Consider the following 20,117-nt stretch of genomic DNA (forward strand, 5'->3'; position numbering starts at 1 on the left):
CAATAAAACGTTGGTTTGCTGACTTTAAACATGGTCGTAGAGACATTGAAGATGCAGAACGCAGTGGACGTCCAAATGAGGAGGTAACACCGCAAATCATCAAAAAAATCCACAAAATCGTTTTGAATATTTAAAAAAATGAAGTTGCGTCAGTTAGCTGACATCGCTCTGACATTGCTCTCACCAGGACAACGCACCGTGTCACAAGTCAATCAAAAGAATGGCAAAGACTAAATGAATACAACTTCGAATTGCTCCCACATCCACTATATTCGCAAGATGTTGATCCCAAAAGTGGTTGAAATGTTAGAGCTGCGCTGGAATGATTGCTTTGCTCTAGATAAAGATTAATTTGATAAATAAAGCAAATGTTGAACCAAAAAAACCGCGTTTTCTATGTTAGGCCCGGGACTTTTCAGCCGATGTGTTAAATGGTAAATGAGAAGGGAAGCTAACTTTGAAAAATAAAAAAGGGGTTTTTAATTTGACCCAACTTTTCCAATGGCATTTATAATGTATATATATATATATATATGTATGTATATATATCTTACGATTTAAATTAATTTAAGAATCGCAGTTTGTGGTGTAAAAAATTGAAAGTGGATAAAGATATCAATTAATCATTCTTATGACAGCTATATGATCCTTTCCAACTTATACTATATGCAATGGAATAAAATATGGGAAAAGATTCATAAAGATAGCTGTAAAACTAAAGACTAGTTCCCGTAGAAACAGAAAGACGGTTAGGTGGAGGTGTTTCCTATAGTCTGTGCATAAAGTAAGCACATAGTACCTTGGGTAACGGGCATTAAATGTTCGTATGTTTTTAGTCTGTTTCTACCGTATTTTCAATAGACTACACATAAACTCATACTAAGAATAGCATACACTTGAAAAATCAGCCTTTGACCAAAAAACTATGTGGTTTAATTAGTATTAAACATACGTTAATTCACCTTATGTCAGAATATAAGCCTTGCTGCTTTCTCCTAACCATTTGTGGACATACTCACCAAAATAAAATAAAACAAGGCGTAAATGGATGTCTCTGGTTTGCGACTCGGTTTGATTTTTGTTTTATAAATTATGAATAAATTTTATTTGTAATTGTTTTTTGTTTCATCTAAATGTACATGACGTCGTATATAAATGTGTGGGCAGAATATTATAAAATGATTACAAATTATAATTAAATGCTTAAACATTATTAATATGGATTTAAACTGTTGCACGCAGCCAAGTTGCGATTAGCTAGCACTTAATAACTAACGCTCTCTTCTCTATTTGTGATAAAGCATATAATGTCGTTGATAATGTTGAGTGAGTGTTGAGGGTAAGACACTTATGTACGTACTGAATTAACTAATGACAAAACATTTCGTTTTTATATACTTGAATGCTGCAAATATTATTTTCATATTGACCTAGGAACTAAGGAAAAATAGAGAGTGAAAAGTGAAGGGTCCTAGGCATACGTGTGTCTGACTAAACGGTTTTACATAATTCTATATATATAAGTGTTCGTATATATACGTGTTTATGCAAATATTTATATGCTATATGCGTTATATGAATAATAATACATGTGATATACATATATTAGCCGGCAGATACGATACCACCTATGATGTGGCAAAACGTATCGAACGAATCGACGAATACATATATGTTTGTCATAGAAAAGAACAAAAACGAACGAAACGGTGCGTTTTGTTGAAATTGCATTCCACCAATAAACTCGCGTACGCATAAATTAAACAATACACTTCGTACCTATTTGTACGAAGACCGTACACTCACCTTTTAGCTTAGCAACTACTATTAGCTTAAACGCTTATAACATGAATCGTATCGTATGGAGTTGCCTACGCAGACTCCCCGGCCAAGGGCATGGTCAGAGGTGCGCAGTGGTAGAAAATCTGTGCAAAACTCATGTAAGTTACTTAGTAAGAATTGTCCGTTTTGGGATGGTGACCGACGATCAGATCAGTTGCAGCAGCTGTCTTACTTCTCGTTGTCGCCACGATCGCTAGCATTTGCGTTCGTGACTTTATAAAGCATTTATCAGTAGGCCTGCGCCTCCTTATAGTCGCTCTGGTCGGATGTGTAGAAGTCCTCCAGCTTCCATTGAAGCGTCTCGAACGTGGGTCTGCGCATTGGGTCCTTGTGCCAGCACTCTAGCATAATCTCGTAAAGGCGCGGCTCGCAGTTGGGCGGTTGGGGCATGCGGTATCCATGCTCTACTTGTGTTAGCACCTCAGCGTTGGTCATGCCTACGAAAAATATGGTGGTCGATTACTCGTTCTGATTACCGAGAATCCCTCAAGGGGATGGGACTTTGCTCACCTGGGTATGGTATGCGTCCGTAAGTGACCAGCTCAGTGAGCAAAATACCGAAGCTCCAGACATCAGATTTGATTGAGAATTTACTGTAGTTGGCCGCCTCGGGTGCCGTCCATTTGATGGGGAATCGGGCACCAACTCGTGCCTCATACTCGTCTTCCTTGATGAGCCTGCATCGAGGAAGGAATATTAATTTCATAAGAATCCTATTTCCGAACAGAGAGCACTTACCTGGCCAAGCCAAAGTCAGCAATCTTGACGATGTTGCCATCGCCGACGAGCACATTGCGCGCCGCCAAATCTCTGTGAATATAATTCTGGGACTCTAGATAGGCCATTCCGGCGGCAATCTGAGCCGCCATATCGATCAGTGTTTGCATTTTGAGGCTACGACCCTTGCCTGCAATGGCTAAAAGATATTAAACAAACGTAAGGAATTGTCATGATAAATGATAAGCGTCGATCAACGTTGCTGTTGGGCGTTAGAAAAGGTGCATAGCATGTTGAATTTCAATATTGATTTTGGTCAATGGAAGCTGCAATCTTGGGTGGTTCTGATTTGCAGATCATTCGCTAAGCCTACCTTGGAGATATTCCAGCAATGAACCGTGCTTCATTAACTCGGTGATGATATAAATGGGCTCCTCCACAGTGCATACCGCGTATAGCTGTATAAGCTTGGTGTGGCGCAGTTTCTTCATGATCTGGGCTTCGGCCAAGAAGTCCTTGGGATCCATTGTTCCTGGAAAATCAGAAGAATAAATATATGTAAAGGTGCACTGTTCTCTAAGCTATGCACAAACTTACCCGACTTTAGAGTCTTAATCGCAACGGGCGTGGTGTTGTTCCACAGTCCCTCCCAGACATCGCCGAATTGCCCAGAGCCAAGCTTGCGCACGAACTTCAGGGAAGTTCTGTCAATTTCCCACTGATCGCGGGTCCGATGCGAGAGGCCCTCGGTGACAGGCTTCTCGATCTGTGATAAGCAGGTGCGGGAGCGGACAAGTGGTAAAATGGATTAGTTATTGAACTTGCTATTGCATAATTGCGGGCGCATCAGTGTTTGACTTGGAGAAATGGAGACGAGTGCCGATCAAGTGATGAGTTTGTAGCGTACATTTAGGCCTTATTTACAATTTGAAATAGCAACAATAGTTTGGTACGGATGTGTGAATAGCTGAAAATAGGTTTGCTGGGTCTCTAGGTTGTAGGGGATCAAAGCCAGCCAGTCAGAGTGCAAAAGATCAGTTTTAGTCTCTAGATGCTGTGTTAAAAACCAGTGCAAACTTGATAACTTCTCTGCCTTCCTCAACTTGGAAGCAAATCTCAGTGTCTGTATCCGTCTGTCGTGTTTTCCTTCACTGCCTTTTGGCATTAATTAGACACGCGATATGGGGACATGACCAAATTGATCGAGATTATTATTATACAGCAGCGAGTGGGGGTGGCGGACAGCTGGAGCTTGTCGTGTCATGTGCTGGGATACCGCACAGCCTCAAATGCACTTTGAACGCTGACTGTCTGGCAGTACGTGTGCGGGTGTAGAGGTTTGGATTCGGTTTGTAACATCAATAAATGGAAATGATCGGTTAATTTCATTCGTTATGAGGGTGTTGATTGACAGCGACAGCATGGACACTGGTTTTTTGTACTCTTGTGTTAATATGGGCAGTAAATGAATGCACATCGCAACGCTTTCGATAGAAATCCTACCTCAAAGACACCAGAAAAAGAATTGGTCTTTTGATATTTGTTTGTTTTTTTTCGATTGATTTTGGTTATTTGGTCGTTTTGTATTGTTATTAATTTACAGACATAATTTTGTGTTAATCAAAGTAAAATATCAGAAATATACGAAAAATATAAAAGAAGATCTTTAGTATAATACACGTGTTTGTCATTTCGGAGGAACGAAGAACCAAATGGATAATAATGTAAAATGCGAGCATTAGCCTCCCACCCCATCCACGCATCTGGCGGCCATTTGGATGTTATGTTGATGTACGAGATTAAATCAAAGCAAACAATGGACATAGCAGCTCGATGCGCTGCGTCGCTTACCTGGACACATGGCTTGCAGAGGTTGACGCACAGGCCGTCGGAGTCCTTCGAGTAGTGTTCGACCAGCTCCTGAAGGGTTCTGTTTGGGTAACGGAAAGGAAGATTAAATGCGCTGCACGGCGGATACCGATTGGGGCGTTAACTCACCTGAATGTTGTGCGTCTGGCAATAAAGAAGCCGCCCTCGTCCAACTGCCTGATGCGATAATGCTTAACCGTATCGCCATCGCGTACTGAAATATGAATTGATATACACCCCATTAGTGTCACAACATACAATACACAATAATGCTAATTGAACGCCTTGCTGGCCGCGGACGCACCTGATAGCGAATAGTCATTGTGGCGGCTCTCGGAATCACGAATTAAAAATGCACCGTGCTCGTTCTCTGGCAGTAGAAGTTTTTTTTCAGCCTCAATGCGTTTGATTTTGCGGAAGTACCAGCTGCAATGAAAGCGAAAAGTGCGAGGGGAAATTATTAGTATTTCAGGTCTGTGGAAAATAAGTATAGTTTTGCGAGCACATTAAGTGCCCAGTGGCTGAGCGTGTTGTCGTAAATTGGCTGAGTCTATTAAGGAAACCGATACATCAAGGCCGCCATATCAAGCGTTTCATTTCCCCCACTCCGACGCCATTAAGCTTTCTCCGGGAATCGGAGGAGCATGCGTCTATGAGTCATATTCATATCATCTGACAAGTGCAGAATGCTCTAGGTGGCCACATTCACGCCTTTATACCGACCCAAAGTAATTATTTGTGCGATAATTTATTTATTCATTATGCAATTTGGCCTGCCTGCTCGTGTGCGACTGCGCTTTTTATTCTAACAACCGGCCACATTCAATTTAAATTTACTGCTGGAAGTGTTATGAGCTCAACGATGGAACTTCCGAATTTAAATTCCGCAATTAAGAAACTTGTGAAGGGGACTGGTAAGCAAATGTACATACGTATGTATCGTCGCTAAATATGGAAATTATATGGGCTTTACTATCGGAAGGAAGTGAAGTATGCATGAACAAAAAAAAAACCATTTGAAGATTCACTCGATAACACAATTTATTACTGTTTTGTCTTCACACTGGTCAATAAAATGTGAATTGTCAAAATCAAATCGAAGCGTTTCAATCCCATTTGTTGCAGCATTAACATTGACCTTAATAAACAAAAGTAACTGGATGGGATGATGATGTCGGGCAACTCTCCATCCATTTCTGTTGTTTGCTGTCGATGCGACGATAGCAAGAGGCACGGTGGCGAATCAAAAGACGTGTGTGACAGATCTCTTACACAACTGTCCAATTCACATTTTGAAGTTCGTGACGAACGAACTCCAGATAACGGATGATGACAGAGAAGCGTGGCAAAATCTGCGCAACTTACGCTCATATGTGTGTGCTATGCTCTGAGATGATGAGTTCGAGATGTGTCTGCTATTCATGTATGTATGTGCATGGGTTAACGCTCCTACCAAACAAACACATATCTAGGGTAACGCGAACAGAAACTTTTCATTTCTAAGCATAGCATGCCACCACCCTTTCGGAAGGCATGGGGCTAAGTAGTAGCAAGCGGCTCAAGTCTTGAAGAGCCAGAGGAGGTGAAACCATTCCCATTAAAAATAGCACAACTGCCAGAGTTAAGGAACACAGAGTCATGTTCCAGGAAGCCACTTCATCAGCTCCACCCAGAATTAGATCATAAGATCTGCTGTTGCAGCTGCTGGAAGACAGCAATTCTCATTGCGCCAAGCGCTTTGAATGTATAATTAACAGAACCAGTCTTTTTTTGTTTTTTTGCAGACAGAGTCCTCGTCAGGCTGGCCACTTTTAATTGGTTGTCCGTTTGCCAAGGAGCCAGTCGAACGGCTTGACTGATTTACACATATCATCAGTCCCACTTGACTGCCACCACCTTCATCATGCCCGACCATCAGCCGCTGCTGCAGCAGCAACAGTTGCGAGTTGCAACAAAGTCAGCAATTTGCCAGTCAACAGGATGATGCTTCGCCTGTACATGCCCATGAATGAGAGGCAAGTTTGTACGCGGTTTGAGTGATTGACGGACCAGAAGCGCGCCGCGCGGGCTGATTGAGTGAGTGCCTGCCTCGCCAGCACGTGTCTATTACGCAAATAAGCCTTTATTAGACGCCATTTATTACGTTGCCCGGAGTTTGGCCTGTTTCAGGTCTCCTGGACAGCGAGGAGCGCATACACGCCGCAAATGTATTTATAGACAACCGCCTCCTGGCCTGGTGTATTCGACCATTTATGGCGCATACATGACTTTCATAAATATGCAGCCCGATTTAATTACACACAAGACACGATTGTCTGTGGGAATGGGCATCCTGCCGGAGACCATCTATCGAAACACGAATATTAGATGCTCTTTTCCCGAACATCACACCGGTATGTATGAGATTGCTTCCCCTAGAAGGGGAGGAACTCAGGTTCTTAAGCGACCAGTTTAATTATAGTAGGTACTCTTTAAGGTGATGTGGTATGAGCTGCAGGAGTTCTAGCACTTCTTGTACCCCAACAAAGTTTGGTCTAAAGCGAATGAGGCAACGGCTGTGTCCGGGCCAAAATCATTGTACATATGGCCAAGTCAAGGGTATGCTATGGCCTCAGTGGACGCAACTGGATACTATTTTTAAACCAGACCACGCAACATAATTCGACTTTGTCTAAAAATATATACCTGCAGCAACATGCTAAGCGCGGAGGATTTGGTTTTTTCTATACATTTTTCTACATCCCCGTATGGACATGCTCCTAGGCCTCTTTTTGGCCGTGGCTAATGAATCGACGATGGCTTGCTGGATGCTTGTTCGATCTTTGGCGCAACAAGTTTGGCTTGTTTTGGCTGCTGACTACATAAATTGCGCACTGGCTGCATAAAGGCATGCACTTTTCGAGTTAAAATTAGATTAACTGGCGACTAGATTGGCCGTGCGCAAGTCCGTCGTGGCCTCCAGTTGAAGGAATGGTGCCTGCTCCACTTTGCTGGCCAGAAAGTCAGTCAACCCACTTGACGCGCCCAATTCACACACGGAATACAGCCGATTGACACGCGTAGACTCTTAGGATTTGGCTGGGCCTTTTGGCCTGTTTTCACCAAGCGTCCAGGCGCCCGTTACCATCGGTAGTTGGCCCAATCGGGTCAGACGCCGACTAGTTCTGGCAGCTCGAATGGGTTCCAGCAACGGTTTCACTGCGTCGGTGCTGTCGACTGCTGCTCCAAACTTTACACTCCGCACTCGTTTTCTGCAGCTGCAGTTGCCGGGGAAACTCAAAATTCATTGAAGCAGGTCATAACGGAGACCGGCGCATTGTTTGGTTTGTGCAATCTGTTAGCGGACACCTTCAGAACGGGTTCCGTCTCGGTTCTCGACACATTACGAAAAAGTGCAAGAGAGACAGTGCCGACTACCCCAGGTGGCAATTATTTTCATCTTCATCAGCATTTAAAGGCATTAGAGGCTGCTTGAGTACAGCAGCATTTACTAAGTGAACTCCCCAAGCAAAGGTATTCATTGACTTCTTACAAGTCCTGGCCGGCGTAGCCCAACCTCTCAACTCAAGCCCGAACTCCCGATATCTCTCAGGTATTCAAGTGAGCTTTTTCGACCACTGAAAATGCACTTCATTCGAAGACATGCAGTCCAGTCCGGCTGCCGCACTGTCACTTTCACGATAATTGGCTGCAGAAACCCAACATCCGCTCCATATCACACATATTTATTTTCCAACAAATAATTACAGGCACTGGAACAATCATCATGCCCGGCAATCGACAAGATTCAAATACGTAACAGAGTAAAAGCTCCTTGGCGGCCAGCCTCAAACGACTTTAGTACTGCCTTCTTTATGTAAATAGCCGATCAGATTGGTGCCCTCGGGGACAATGCGAGAGCAACTCTGCTTTATAAAGGTAATTTCCCGTAAAATCAACTAATTAAATGTCTGATTTGCAAAATGTTTATATTTAAAACGCCAATAAATACAACGCCACATAAGGAAAAGGAAATATGGTTGGTTTTATATTTTCTACTAATATACAATATAAAAGATGTAGTCTTGCATTTCGGTTAGGCAAGGGAGTTATAAGACAATATGCCTCAAATCATTGTCCAAGTAAGAGCGCTGATGTTGTCAACGAATTCAAATTTGGGGAGTTCGTTGGTTAGTTAGTTTGGAGTTAGTTCCTTGCAAATATGCACTTAAGGTATAAAGCTTTGGGTTTTCGGATATCTCAAAATGGAGCGCCTTTGTAGGTGTCTTAGTTTTCTTTTAAAGAAGTGTATTTAAAAATTATATAACATTAAAAATGAAAAGAATTCAAAATATAGTATTAGGTGTTACAGAAATACAGAACTATAATTCGTTATCGGCGGTTTGGAATACATTAAAAGAGGATCTCTGATCTCCAAACGACAAAACAGATTACCAAATGGAAAACCTAGATTAATCACGTATCTGATTTACCGGGAACACTGACAACTAATTGTGCGAAAACCCTGGAGAGAAATGCGTCATTCACATCCCATGAACTAACCCCCAACAATTGACCATTGCAATAAAATTGTAAGATAATGCTGAATACTTCTTCCTTGGTTCGCCATGATCCATAGGCCGTTGGGCAAGTTTTTCTTTTTTGATGAACTTTCATTGAAGTTAAAAAATGTAATCTAACCACGAGAATACCGAAAAACAATCTTCCCTTGTCCATTTATAGCCTTACATCGAATTCAATTCCGGCATTCGAACTATCCATTGCTGTCGGCCATCTGAAGCAATTGGCAAATGACAGTTGTGGACCACATTGTCGGTCTGCCGGAGTGTGTCTATTTTTAAAAACAAACCGAGCCAAGTCAATTTCAGTCAGAGCGATACGAGCAACACATAATTGTTGCCTGGCACCAGCCTCAACGAATTTCCAATGCGATTCATAGCCTGCGGCTGGGCGGTTCGGGATATGGTGGTTAAATAAGTACACTCTGCGGCGCATAGATGGATAGAGCGAATAATGACAAAGAGCCTGCTCAAATGCAGTTTTTCTCCTCCAACCTTTGAACAGGGATCCCACGTATTCGGGCCGAGTGCGCTGAACAGGATGCCCAAGACGGACTCCCGGCATATAAATCAAAGCACTTGCTGCGGATTCCGTGCGAAACGAATTCCAAATCGGTGCACCCAGCAAGACACTCGAACGGCTGTTGGCTGCGGGCTAACTCTCTGGGAATGCAGCCAGTTCAGTGCATCTAAAAATAAATATGGTCCGAACGGGCCTGGTTTGGCGTGGCATGCTATATGGTCCGGCCTCGGCAATAGATTTGCTTCCATGGAGAATAATTTGTTAATGCAAGACTGGCGGTCGGATCGCCTTTTTCAACCCTCCAAGACTTCTTCCAGAATCGCTCACAGTTGTGTTTGTCATTGCCATTCCTTTTAACGACGCAGAAGCAGCAGCGGGGAAAATTCGCAAATAGAAAATTGCTGTCTGGGAAATTATCAAGTTCCGGCTACGGTTTGAGTGGCCACTTTCCCAGGCATTCGCTTCTAGTTAGCTCTGCTCTAAGTGATTTGGCCAACACGCGACTGCAATCAGAGAGTGCTTTTCGCAAATTCTCGAGTTTGCTGGCTGGCGGAAAATTGATTGAAATCAGCGCCAAATTAAACATGGACCGATCGCATGTCATTAAATGTATCAGCCACAGAGTTGATGCTCACAAAAATGTATACTGTTTGCAGCTGCGTTCTGCTTGAAAGAACAGGGATTTAAGTAATATTCCGAACACTCCTTGCGCATACATAATATTATCCTTCATGTGAAACAGATCAACGCTTTCAGAAACCTACATTTCTATATAAACCAATGAGTGACAGGCGTTGCGAGCAAACTATAACCTTTAATTTGCCAAAGGGGCGAGGACTGTGACTATGGAGCTGGCACAAAGCTTCTCACCACACCCAGACCATTTCGCATTGTTCTGGTCCGCACTCGGTAAGTACAGTGCCAAAACAAATAAATATGTCATGCCAGCTTTGGCCAACTGGAAACACACAAAGTCACTGAAACGAAACTGAATTTTAGCACTGCAATCGCCGGGTTCGTTTCGCTTTAAATGGGTTTTTAATTTGCGGGCACAACACAAGACAATTGATAACGTGCTTCTCTGGCAAGGCATAGCCAAACGTGAAACAAAGTCGTCGAAATGAGTCTCATTAGTGGGAGTGAGGCGAGCAGACCCCAAGTTAGTTGCACAACACGGAAAGTCTGCTAATGCCGGAGAAAATGTTATCAATATTGAATAAGCACGTTAAAACCATCTGAAACGTATATCAGAGTTTTGTATGATACCAGAAATATTATTAAAGCTAAAGCGAACCCCATAAAGTCTTGATTTTCATTTTATGTATCGTATTCCTGTGCAGTAAATCTGCCGGGGGGGAAACAACTGAAAAAATGTTACCCTCTGGAATTTTAGAAGTGTGCCAATTATTTTTCCAGCTGTACTTCCTCACCTTGCCATTTGTTACTAACTGGATTTCCTGTCATTTTAAAATTCTTATGAAAACACTCTTTACGCTTTAATAACAGAGCTCTCACTTTCACTCAAACGACTAAGCATTGCACAAAAGCTTAAAACAGAACTTATTATCCGGACAGTTGAATATACATACATATGTATGAAAAATTAAGTTAAAAATGTTTTGTATTGAGCTGGATTTGGCTTCATAACAATTCTAAAATTGCATTCTTTCAAGTACTAGTGCTTTTTTTTAGCTATATCTTTAAAACAAACAAATTAATAAACGGGTGCGATTGTCCTAGTGTAATAATTATGGGAATTAAGTTCAAAAATTGTCAATTGTGTTAGCGCAGGATAAAATTGATTAATCAGGTTGAATTAAACAAATCTCACTTTCTTGGGCGCCTCGGTAAAGAGTTAGCTAGCTTTTAAAATTTATCTTGCTCACATATGTTCGAACCTAGTACTAATTTATACTAATTATTATAACTTTACTAATTTAAGCTTTCTTATAGGTTGATTTTACTGCTGAAATAGTGGCATGGCTTTGCTTTTACCCTCTGTGCTTCAGTTAGCCTGAATTCGATGGGATAGCACGATTATTTGAGTTTGTTGAGGCAGACTCTGGTACACAGTAGACCTTTCGTATTGATATGCAAATTTCAAACGTTGAACCACTTTGATGCGTTTTGGCCTTGGTTTTGCTCACGAGTTTCTGTTGCATTGGAAAATTTTTACTTACACTATGTTGGCGAGGGAAGTGCAGGTAGAAATATTAAGGGTTATTGGCACGCAATTGCTATGGTCATTTATAACATGGCACGAAAAGCCAATCTGATCATTTCAATTTCCCTAGAAAATTATATTTTCAACACATTTCTGGATGGGGGTTTAATGCATTAATAATTCTCCTCTATAATTAATATTATTATTTTTTTCTTAATTTCCCCCGTCCGCTATTATTGATGACATAAAAGCCAATGAAATTTTCCTACAAAGATCACCATATTGGTGTGTGCAAGGTTCAAAATCCCGGAGTGAATATTTCGGTCTGATTCTCATGTCATAAATGAATGAAAACACAAATTGCATTCGATGAGAGGAGCGGGTGGGTGAGATACGTGCAGTCCTAGAGGCTAAACTTACGATTTTTCATTTAAAAATTCACCACGCGTAAATTCCGAAAGGCGGCGCGATTTGCCTTTCTTGGCCGACGTAGCCGCTTGACTCTTGGACTTTGTTGTTGCTGGGCTCTGATCACTTGAGCTAAGGCTTCCACATACGGGAGAGCAAGAGGCGGCAGGGGCGACAAGGTTGGAGGCGGCGGGCAGCGAGCGGGACTTTTCACTGGCAGAAAGCGGAAGCTTCTCGGAAACGTGGCTACATGTGCACTTCAGGGGCTCTTGGTTGGACCATCGACGCAGCGGCTGCCGGCTAGGGGTCGCAGCTACTACCTGGAGACAGTTGTCGAGCGAGTGCTTCTTGGCCAGCGGCGCTTGCTGGCGCTGCTGCAGGCAGCCATGCTGCTTCAGGCTCCGCCGAGGACATGGAGGAGACGGGGAGGATGCAGAGGAGACTGACACAGACAGGGAGATAGCGTCCAAGGAGCTAGACTTGGTCAAAGCATTCCGGGTAAAGGGCTCCCTCTCATGGCCACTTTCCGCCTCCTGATCCTGGCAAAGCTCCCTTTCAAGCAGCCGATGCTGGGCAATGATGCGGGTATAGAGCTCCTCCGAGTCCAACGGCAGCAATAGATTTGTCACTCCTATTCGGCGCTTTGCCTGGGAACGCTTCTGCTTGGCATCCTCGTTTCCAGCGGACTCTTGAAGCTCATTGGTGTTTCTACTATAGCTGAGAATGTGCGAAAGGCGTCGCATCTTGTGGGGCTTGATGGCCTTTGCAGCGCTCGACTCCTCAATGGTCTCGACCTTGTCCATCGCCGGTGCTTGCACCGGCTCCTCCACCTGGCACACGACAAAGCGTGAGGGCTTGCCAGCTTGTGTTTTGGTATTCGTTTTGATGGTGGCATCGCTGGCGTCCTGTTTCTCGCCCTGCAGGATGTCGTAGATTGTGCCGTATTTGTGTGAAGTGCTTTTTGAGACTGCGTCCGAAGCCTGGGAGTCCATGTTCCGTTGCTGACGCAGCTTCTCACGCTCCCGCCTCTGGAAAATATCCTGGCTACCGTCTCCAGAGGATCTGCCGCCTTCAAGCACAGAGCTGAGACTCTTGCGCTGCCATTTGTCACTACCCTGGGAGGACTTGCGCCGCAGGATCTCGTAGATGGTTCCATAGGTCATATACTTGTCATACTTCTGGTATATGTCGTTCTTTCGCTGGATAATGTCGTATATGGTACCGTACACCAACTTGTCATAGATCTTGAAGTTGCGTCTGTAGTGAGAGTTGGAGCCTTCGTTATGGCTGTGGCTGCTTTTGTGCGACGCCAGGCCAACGTAGGCCGACAATTGCTGCTCCTGGACATTCAGCTCCCGGGGTCTATTCTCCTTGTCAGACTTTGGCTCCTTGGTCGAGTGCAGGCGCTGCAGAAAGTAGGTGGCGAAGCTCTTGCGCTGCCGAGAGTTCTGGCGCTTAAGCTGCGACGTTGATGTGGCTGTCGTTGCTGCGGTTGTGGGTGCGACCACAGCTTCGGGAAGAGGCAGGGATTCCATGCATTCCACGGGCTCAATTTCGCTAACCAGACGCTTGAATTCCTCGTACGAGGTTCGACGCTTGTGCGCCTTGGCTCGCTCCTTGGCCGCAAATTGATGATCGAGAATCTGCGATAGAAAATTCGAATTCTTTCGCATGGCATCTGTGGTGGTGCTGCTGACTGAAGGTGTCGTGGAAGCCGTTGCGGTGGGCGCTGCTTCTGCTGTTAGATCGCATTTGGTAGAAGCGCCTTTTTCGCCATCGCTGTCAGCTTCGCCGGTATCCATTTCATCGCCGCTGCCGACAAACTCGTTTACGCAATCCGGTTTGCCTCTCCCACCCGGGATGCCTGAGGTGTCTTGTTCTGAAATGGAGGCAAGTGGTGCTGGCGCTGCTGGGATCACAATGTTGCTGGTCGCTGTTGCGTCATCCACTGCCGCTGTTGCCTCCAGCGGTGGCATGGACACTGGCGTGACCGCTTCCGCTACGACGGTGGGTACAAAAAACATAGCTTTGAACTCTTCGTAGGACTTGCGCCGGTTCCGCGACTGAGTCAGGCATTCCTTGTAGTTGCGCTGCGCGATTTTTTCCCCACTCTGCACATGTGTCGCTATTGGTCCCGAGGACGACCCGGGTGACGTTGCTTCTGTTGCCACTGCTGCTGCTGCTGCTGCGGCCGCTAGGGCATCCAGTTTATTCTGCATCTCCATGAACCCAGAGTCCATTGAGCTGAGCGTGCTGGTAGAGTCGAAGCTGGTCTTACGGCTCGAGTTGTTACTGCCCGGGGAGCCGGGTTTGGGAGGAGTGGGCGGCGGCGTATCCAGAAGGGAGAGCAGTGAATTCTCCTCGTTGGGAGCGCAGAGTAGGTCCACAGCAGCTCCCTCTGGCTGGGCCACCGCCTGTACTTCCTCACTCGCACCTGCGCCCGTCACTTGCCCCTCCTGGTCGTCGTCGAAGCTGATCAAATCGCGTCCGTCGACGAGTACGGGGGACGGTTCCTCGGGCACCACGGCCAGCATGGTTGCCGGTGTCACTTCCTCAGTCTTGTCACCGTTCGGCAAATCGCGACTTTTGTTAACCACTGCGTAGAGAGGCAATGTGGCTGCCGCTGGTGCTGTAAGCGATGTAGATCGCGCCGCCGTCGGTAGGGAACTGAACGCTTCACTGCCGATGCTCGCTCTAGTCGCTGGGCTGTGCTTGAAAGGGGGACTCGGAATCCGATTCGGATTCGGAATCGGAATCGAGCTCGGACTCGGACTTGGCATCGGAATTGTCGACACCTCTCGGCCTCCGCCCACATTGCATGCTGCTGCTGCCGGCAATGTTGGTGTAGTTGGCGTAGTTGCTGGCGTGTAACTGCTGCGATTATGAAAGATTTTAACACAGTGCATTGGTAATTTTTGATGGCGGTGTGCCCGATTACGTGCGATGCCCATGGAGACGGTGCCGTGGGGTTTCTGCCGCTGCTGCCGGCGGGCATACTTGCTGGCAATGCTGCTCACAGGATCCATCTTTAGCTGCCATGTTGCCGGGTCGTTGACCGGCTCATAGTCGCTGCTCTTGCCACTCGCACTGCCACTGCCACTGCCACAGTTCTTCAGGTAGCGCCGCAAGCGTCGGCTAGTACAGGAGCTATTGTGACCGGTGCGCTGCTCGTTCATACACTTGGCGCAGCACAGGAACTCGTACAGAATCTCGTCACCTTGCCCGTCTTCGGGCCTTTCCTCATCTGCCTCCACATCTGGATTGGGTTTGGACGACGGAGAGTACTTCGGCTCTAGCAGGAACTCCAGTTGAGCGGCAGCAGCTGCAATTGTCAGTCCCCCTGGGCCTGATCCTGCTCCTCCTCCCTGCCTGGAACCCTCCGCCTTGCTGACCGGCATAAGGATGTAAGTGTTTTTGGCGTTCTTTGGCTGAATCGGCTCACTTGGCTCACTGGGACTGCCCAAGCTGCTGCTCTTCTGCTCCACAATGGAGCTCTCGATGCTCAGCCCGCTGTCCAGCAGCGTGAAAGTGCCGTCCGACGGCAGGATGAGCCGCCCCTCGGCCGCCGCGTTCACCAGCTCCCGGAGGGCAGTGACCTGCTTCTCCGTCACATTGCCCTGCAGCTGGATGCCGTGCAGGGCAAAGGCTGTGGGCTTGTTGTTCACCGAGTTGGGATCGGTGCACCATACCACGGGCATGGCCGTCATGCTGGATGTCTCCTAGAGTAGGGGTGAGCGGGCTGGCGGCTGGGGAGAGAGAAAGGAAAGCAACTGGAAATCAGGGACATATTCGATCGCCTTTATGTGGATTTCTTTACTGGTTTCGTGTGCTTCGCTGATTACCAACTCCAAGGGACTACAACGGCGTAGGAATTTTATTCTGGTTCTTGTTTACCTCTTATCGAGATCCGAGAATTATGCGATGCCCAAAAATATTTATGTAAATAGCGACGCTGACTCAAGCTTGTCGAAACAGATTTGTTTCTGCGACCTGTACGGGTTGGCATAGCTCCATTCTACTGAAGGTGGCCTTGAATTTTCTCATGAAGAGGTTCGTTAGCCATGCACAACTTCGCACAAAATTACAAACCATTGCCGGCATGCGTAATGGCACAAAGTGCAAAACGTTAGAAATGTTTTATGCGATTTGCATGTGATGGCATGAATTGGAGCGGATCGCACGGCGCTCTATATTCGGGGAAGGTTCGAGTTGTGGCACGCAAGAACTGAACGTGATGGACATAATCAAAAGCGCCTGGCTGGATCCACGACGACGACGAAGAGAGCATCCTAACGAAGTGCTTCTGCAAAGTATCTTGAACTGAACTTCAGTTCTCAATCGGAACATTACCTTCGAAGAAGTAGCTCATGTCAATTATTTCGCTCTCAGCAAACTCGTCTGATTCATGGGTTTAGGCAGAATACGTAACGCCTCTAAAAGACTTGCTTGCTAATTTGTCGTGGGCTGTAGGGGTCTCAATTGATTGGCAACAATTATGTATGTCTTGCGACAGCTTATTCAATGACCCCTGCCAGAGCAAAGCACAGACTCGAGCAGAAGCTAGCTGACGCTGAAGGTGCCTTGATGACTTTCGGCTGACCAATGAACTCCGCGACCACACAAGCACATGGACACAAAAACGAGATTGAAACTCTGCTTCGAGACAGTGCCTTGGTCGGAGGCGGTAGCTCCAACTCAAGAGTTACGCTCTGCGGCGAGGCAACTGGCAGCCGACAAAGGGACACTTGAGACAGAATGGCCAAAGGAGGCGATGGGAGAGGAAGCGTTCAGCTGGACATCCTGCGAGCAAATGGGCTTCTGCCGCTCCCCAACCATTCGAAACAATGTACTGAATGGCAGAACCTCACAGTATTGTCGGCATCAGCAAATGTCAATGTCAACAGCAACCGCAGATGATAACGAAAACGAGAAAAAATAATAATAATGAACGTCAAGGCTTAAGCGTTTTGCTTAAAACATGGGCATTTCTTGAGAGGGTTCCCCACATCGTAAATTAAATAAACAATAAGCACTAATAAGTAAAATGAGTAACTCGACACTAAATCTAGCTCAGTATCACATGGCTTATACTTGATTTATTGTTTATACAGATCTATTTAGGCTCTGGTCACCGATCTCTTAACGTTTAAGCTTCATAAAGTCGGACATTCCGATATCACATCGGCTGTGAATAGTAATCAAAAATATATACAATAATAATATAAACATTGCAAGCTTGTGATTAAAATGTTAATACCTCAGTGAGATAGTATATCAAACACACTCAATTGGTGAAAAAGTAAGCCATTCTGATACACCAATGGGTAAACGTTTTAAGTTTCTGATAAATAATATTAAACTCATTTGTTTCTGAAATTTGTATTAACAGAAGAATATTGTCACACCTGAGTGGTATGTGTTTAATATAAACTTGAGTTAAATATAATTTAAAGCAACTAACAGCTGAGCTGATTAAAACCGACAACCTTAATAAGCGCTCAAAACCTGTTGAACCCGTCTCAGGCACAGATAATGGAAAGGAGATTGAAAGCTCCTCAGGTAATGGCAATAGGTTCCTTTCAGCTGTTCTTTGTTACGACAAGAACTAGTTACCGCGACCCGGGAACTGATTTTACCAGGGATGTAAAGTGTTGGAAAATTATACCGAATTGGGGTTCTATTGGGGTTTCCAATACTCTTTTAATTACACTCAAAACAAAGGGTTGCTTCGGTTCAGCGAGTCCCGAAATGTAATATTAGTACTCGAAAAAAGAAAGTCCAATGAAACGGGAGATTCAATGTAAAACCAGTCTTCAGTGTGGTAAGTGATCGTCAAAAAGTTTAGATTAAATTTATTCAACTTATAAAATCGTTTCATCAATGCAAAATATTATAGTAAACGTATAGTTAAATAATGTTCTTTAATATTACCCTTAAAATCGGGTTAGATTCATTTTAGCCTGAACAATAATTCTTTAGTCTTAAACAAAAGCATTCATTTCAGCAGGGTTTTGTTGTTTCCAAAGCTTTTTAATGACATTGGATCTCTTCTGTGTTAATTAGGTTCGGTTCAGTTCGTTTTAGAAGTGATTTGCATACTTCACCTGCTACTGTTTTCGGTATTCGCAACTATGTTTTCTCTATATTGTAATTTGTACCTGGAATTAAGACCAATACGACTTTAGGAGGGTTTACCTATGGTTTTAAAGGCTATTGTCAGCCGACAGAGTTTTCCATAATTCGATTTCGACGCCAGCTGTTCATGGCTAATCGACGTTAGAACCGGCAAGGTTAAGTCCCTCAAGGGCCGCCCCTCGACAGAAGCTTGACTCGAAATCAAACTCAAAATCAAAATCGAAATCGAACCCAAGACTAGCTGACAGACTGACCTATGTTAACCGAATTGAAACATGGTCATTACAAAATAACGCTCGGGTTGTTGCTATTGGATTGTGTGGGCGATGTTGGCTCGGTTTTTTTTTGCTAGCAGCGCGTGCCAAGAAAACTGAACAAGCCTAACATAATAACGGGCATAATGAGCTGCAGACCCAGCCGCAGACTCGTGTGCGAATGGCTGAAAGGTAACAATTGCACTCAAAAGTACTACGACCCAATTTGAACCGGTTTCATCGTGGTTTTCCATTGTGGCTTGTTGTCTGTTTCCTTACTTCTGCTGCGCCAATCAAAGTGCACAACACCTTAACCGCCAAACCTCGAAAATCCAAATAAAAGTCAGAAAGACTCTTAAGCCGAATGTTTGCTGGCGATTGCTGCAGCACACAGCAACACAGCCACTGCGAATATATATGTTCATACACATAAACTAGCGAGAATTTTGAAACATAGAGAGCCAAGTTGTATGGGCCAGCATAAAGTCAGCTGCAGCCGAACGAACGCCCATAAAAACCAATGACACGCCCAGCTAATAGGTAGCTAATTAGTGCGAGAGAGCGCCTGGTTGGGAGATCGATGCAGACTAAGCCCAGGTGGTTTCGTACTTTCTCCGCCAAGACGAAAATAAAATCAACTTTATTCCCAAAAAACCACCGCTGGTCACAAGCCCAAGCAAGTAGTCCGCAGCCAAAAGCCCGAAGCCTGACGCCCCGAGTCAGCGTGCGGCTGCCCATTTATGTGGAAATGAATAAATAGTTAGCTTTTCGGCCACTAAAAACCTAGCCAGCGGCCGACAACCACCGACAGCGAAACAGACACAAGCTGATGGCCAAAAAAGAGTGTGGCTTTGATTTTGTGCCCGTGATTTAGGTCATTGCACAATGGTAACGAGATCACTGACTAAATTTAGTAACAGTCACTCCATCATTTCACTTGTGTATGTGTATTCCAAACTCCATGTTTTAAAATCGCAAATATTTCGAATATTCATACGCAGCCTATGAACATGATTTTAGCAAATGAATTAATCTCCAAACTAGAGGCTTAGAGTGGACTAAACTTGACTAAGAATCCATCATAAACAAGCCAACGAGTTTTTCAAGAACCTGGATACCTCGATTTATAAACTACTCATGAGTCATGGTTCGCATTGAGTTGCTACTTAGCTACATTTTGGCAAATCCGCAGAGCCAGTCAATGCACTTATTGCTCGTTCTCCAGGTGGGAACAAAAGTGACAGAGGTCATCACTTGCATACCGCCAACAAAAGTGAGCGGACCACAAAGCCAGCCCCTAGAAATCACGAGCTTTGTCTGCCGCTCTTCTGCCTCATTGCGCTTCTCCTTTGACGCTCTACTCTCTACAAGCCTCGAAAGCAATTTTCATGTGCTTTCAACTGAATATTTTGTATCTGTATCTGTATCTGTATCTTTATCGTTTTAGCTGCCGTTGTTAACTGACGGTGGCTGGCTGACATGACTCATCGTACAGGAAATTCGCAGCCATGGTGCTAAAGAGAGTGTGGTGCGAAGAAGCGGGGTCGGATCCAGAGCCCGCTGCAAAAACACAACCTAGAGCCGAGCTTTGACTCGGGCCCCAAGAATATGTACATATGTATGTATATATGTACGTATGTGCGGTC

General features: G+C 44.9%; 1 protein-coding gene across 8 annotated transcripts in view; it reads right to left on the reverse strand.

The window, feature by feature from the left end:
* Positions 1-1,075: 1,075 nt before the first annotated feature.
* Positions 1,076-20,117, reverse strand: part of Src42A (Tyrosine-protein kinase Src42A) — a 33,478-nt gene continuing 14,436 nt past the window's right edge. Inside the window, exons 2-11 of one of the 8 annotated variants that reach the window (XM_086833049.1) lie at positions 12,095-15,828; positions 4,733-4,854; positions 4,558-4,642; positions 4,411-4,489; positions 4,063-4,089; positions 3,157-3,325; positions 2,933-3,091; positions 2,581-2,749; positions 2,353-2,519; positions 1,076-2,279 (exon numbers count right to left, since the gene is read on the reverse strand). In XM_086833049.1, coding sequence (XP_086689175.1) covers positions 2,071-2,279; positions 2,353-2,519; positions 2,581-2,749; positions 2,933-3,091; positions 3,157-3,325; positions 4,063-4,089; positions 4,411-4,489; positions 4,558-4,642; positions 4,733-4,854; positions 12,095-15,789 — 4,881 coding nt within the window. In that variant the 5' untranslated portion in view covers positions 15,790-15,828 and the 3' untranslated portion in view covers positions 1,076-2,070. Of the gene's footprint in view, positions 2,280-2,352; positions 2,520-2,580; positions 2,759-2,932; positions 3,092-3,156; positions 3,326-4,062; positions 4,090-4,410; positions 4,490-4,557; positions 4,643-4,732; positions 4,855-12,094; positions 15,853-20,117 lie in introns of all 8 variants that reach the window. The other 7 variants (XM_086833044.1, XM_086833048.1, XM_086833051.1 and 4 more) reach the window with 7 other exon arrangements.

This window comes from Drosophila serrata, unplaced genomic scaffold (assembly GCF_035046125.1).
Source record: "Drosophila serrata isolate PLE 108 unplaced genomic scaffold, ASM3504612v1 contig_267, whole genome shotgun sequence".
NCBI lineage: Eukaryota > Metazoa > Arthropoda > Insecta > Diptera > Drosophilidae > Drosophila > Drosophila serrata.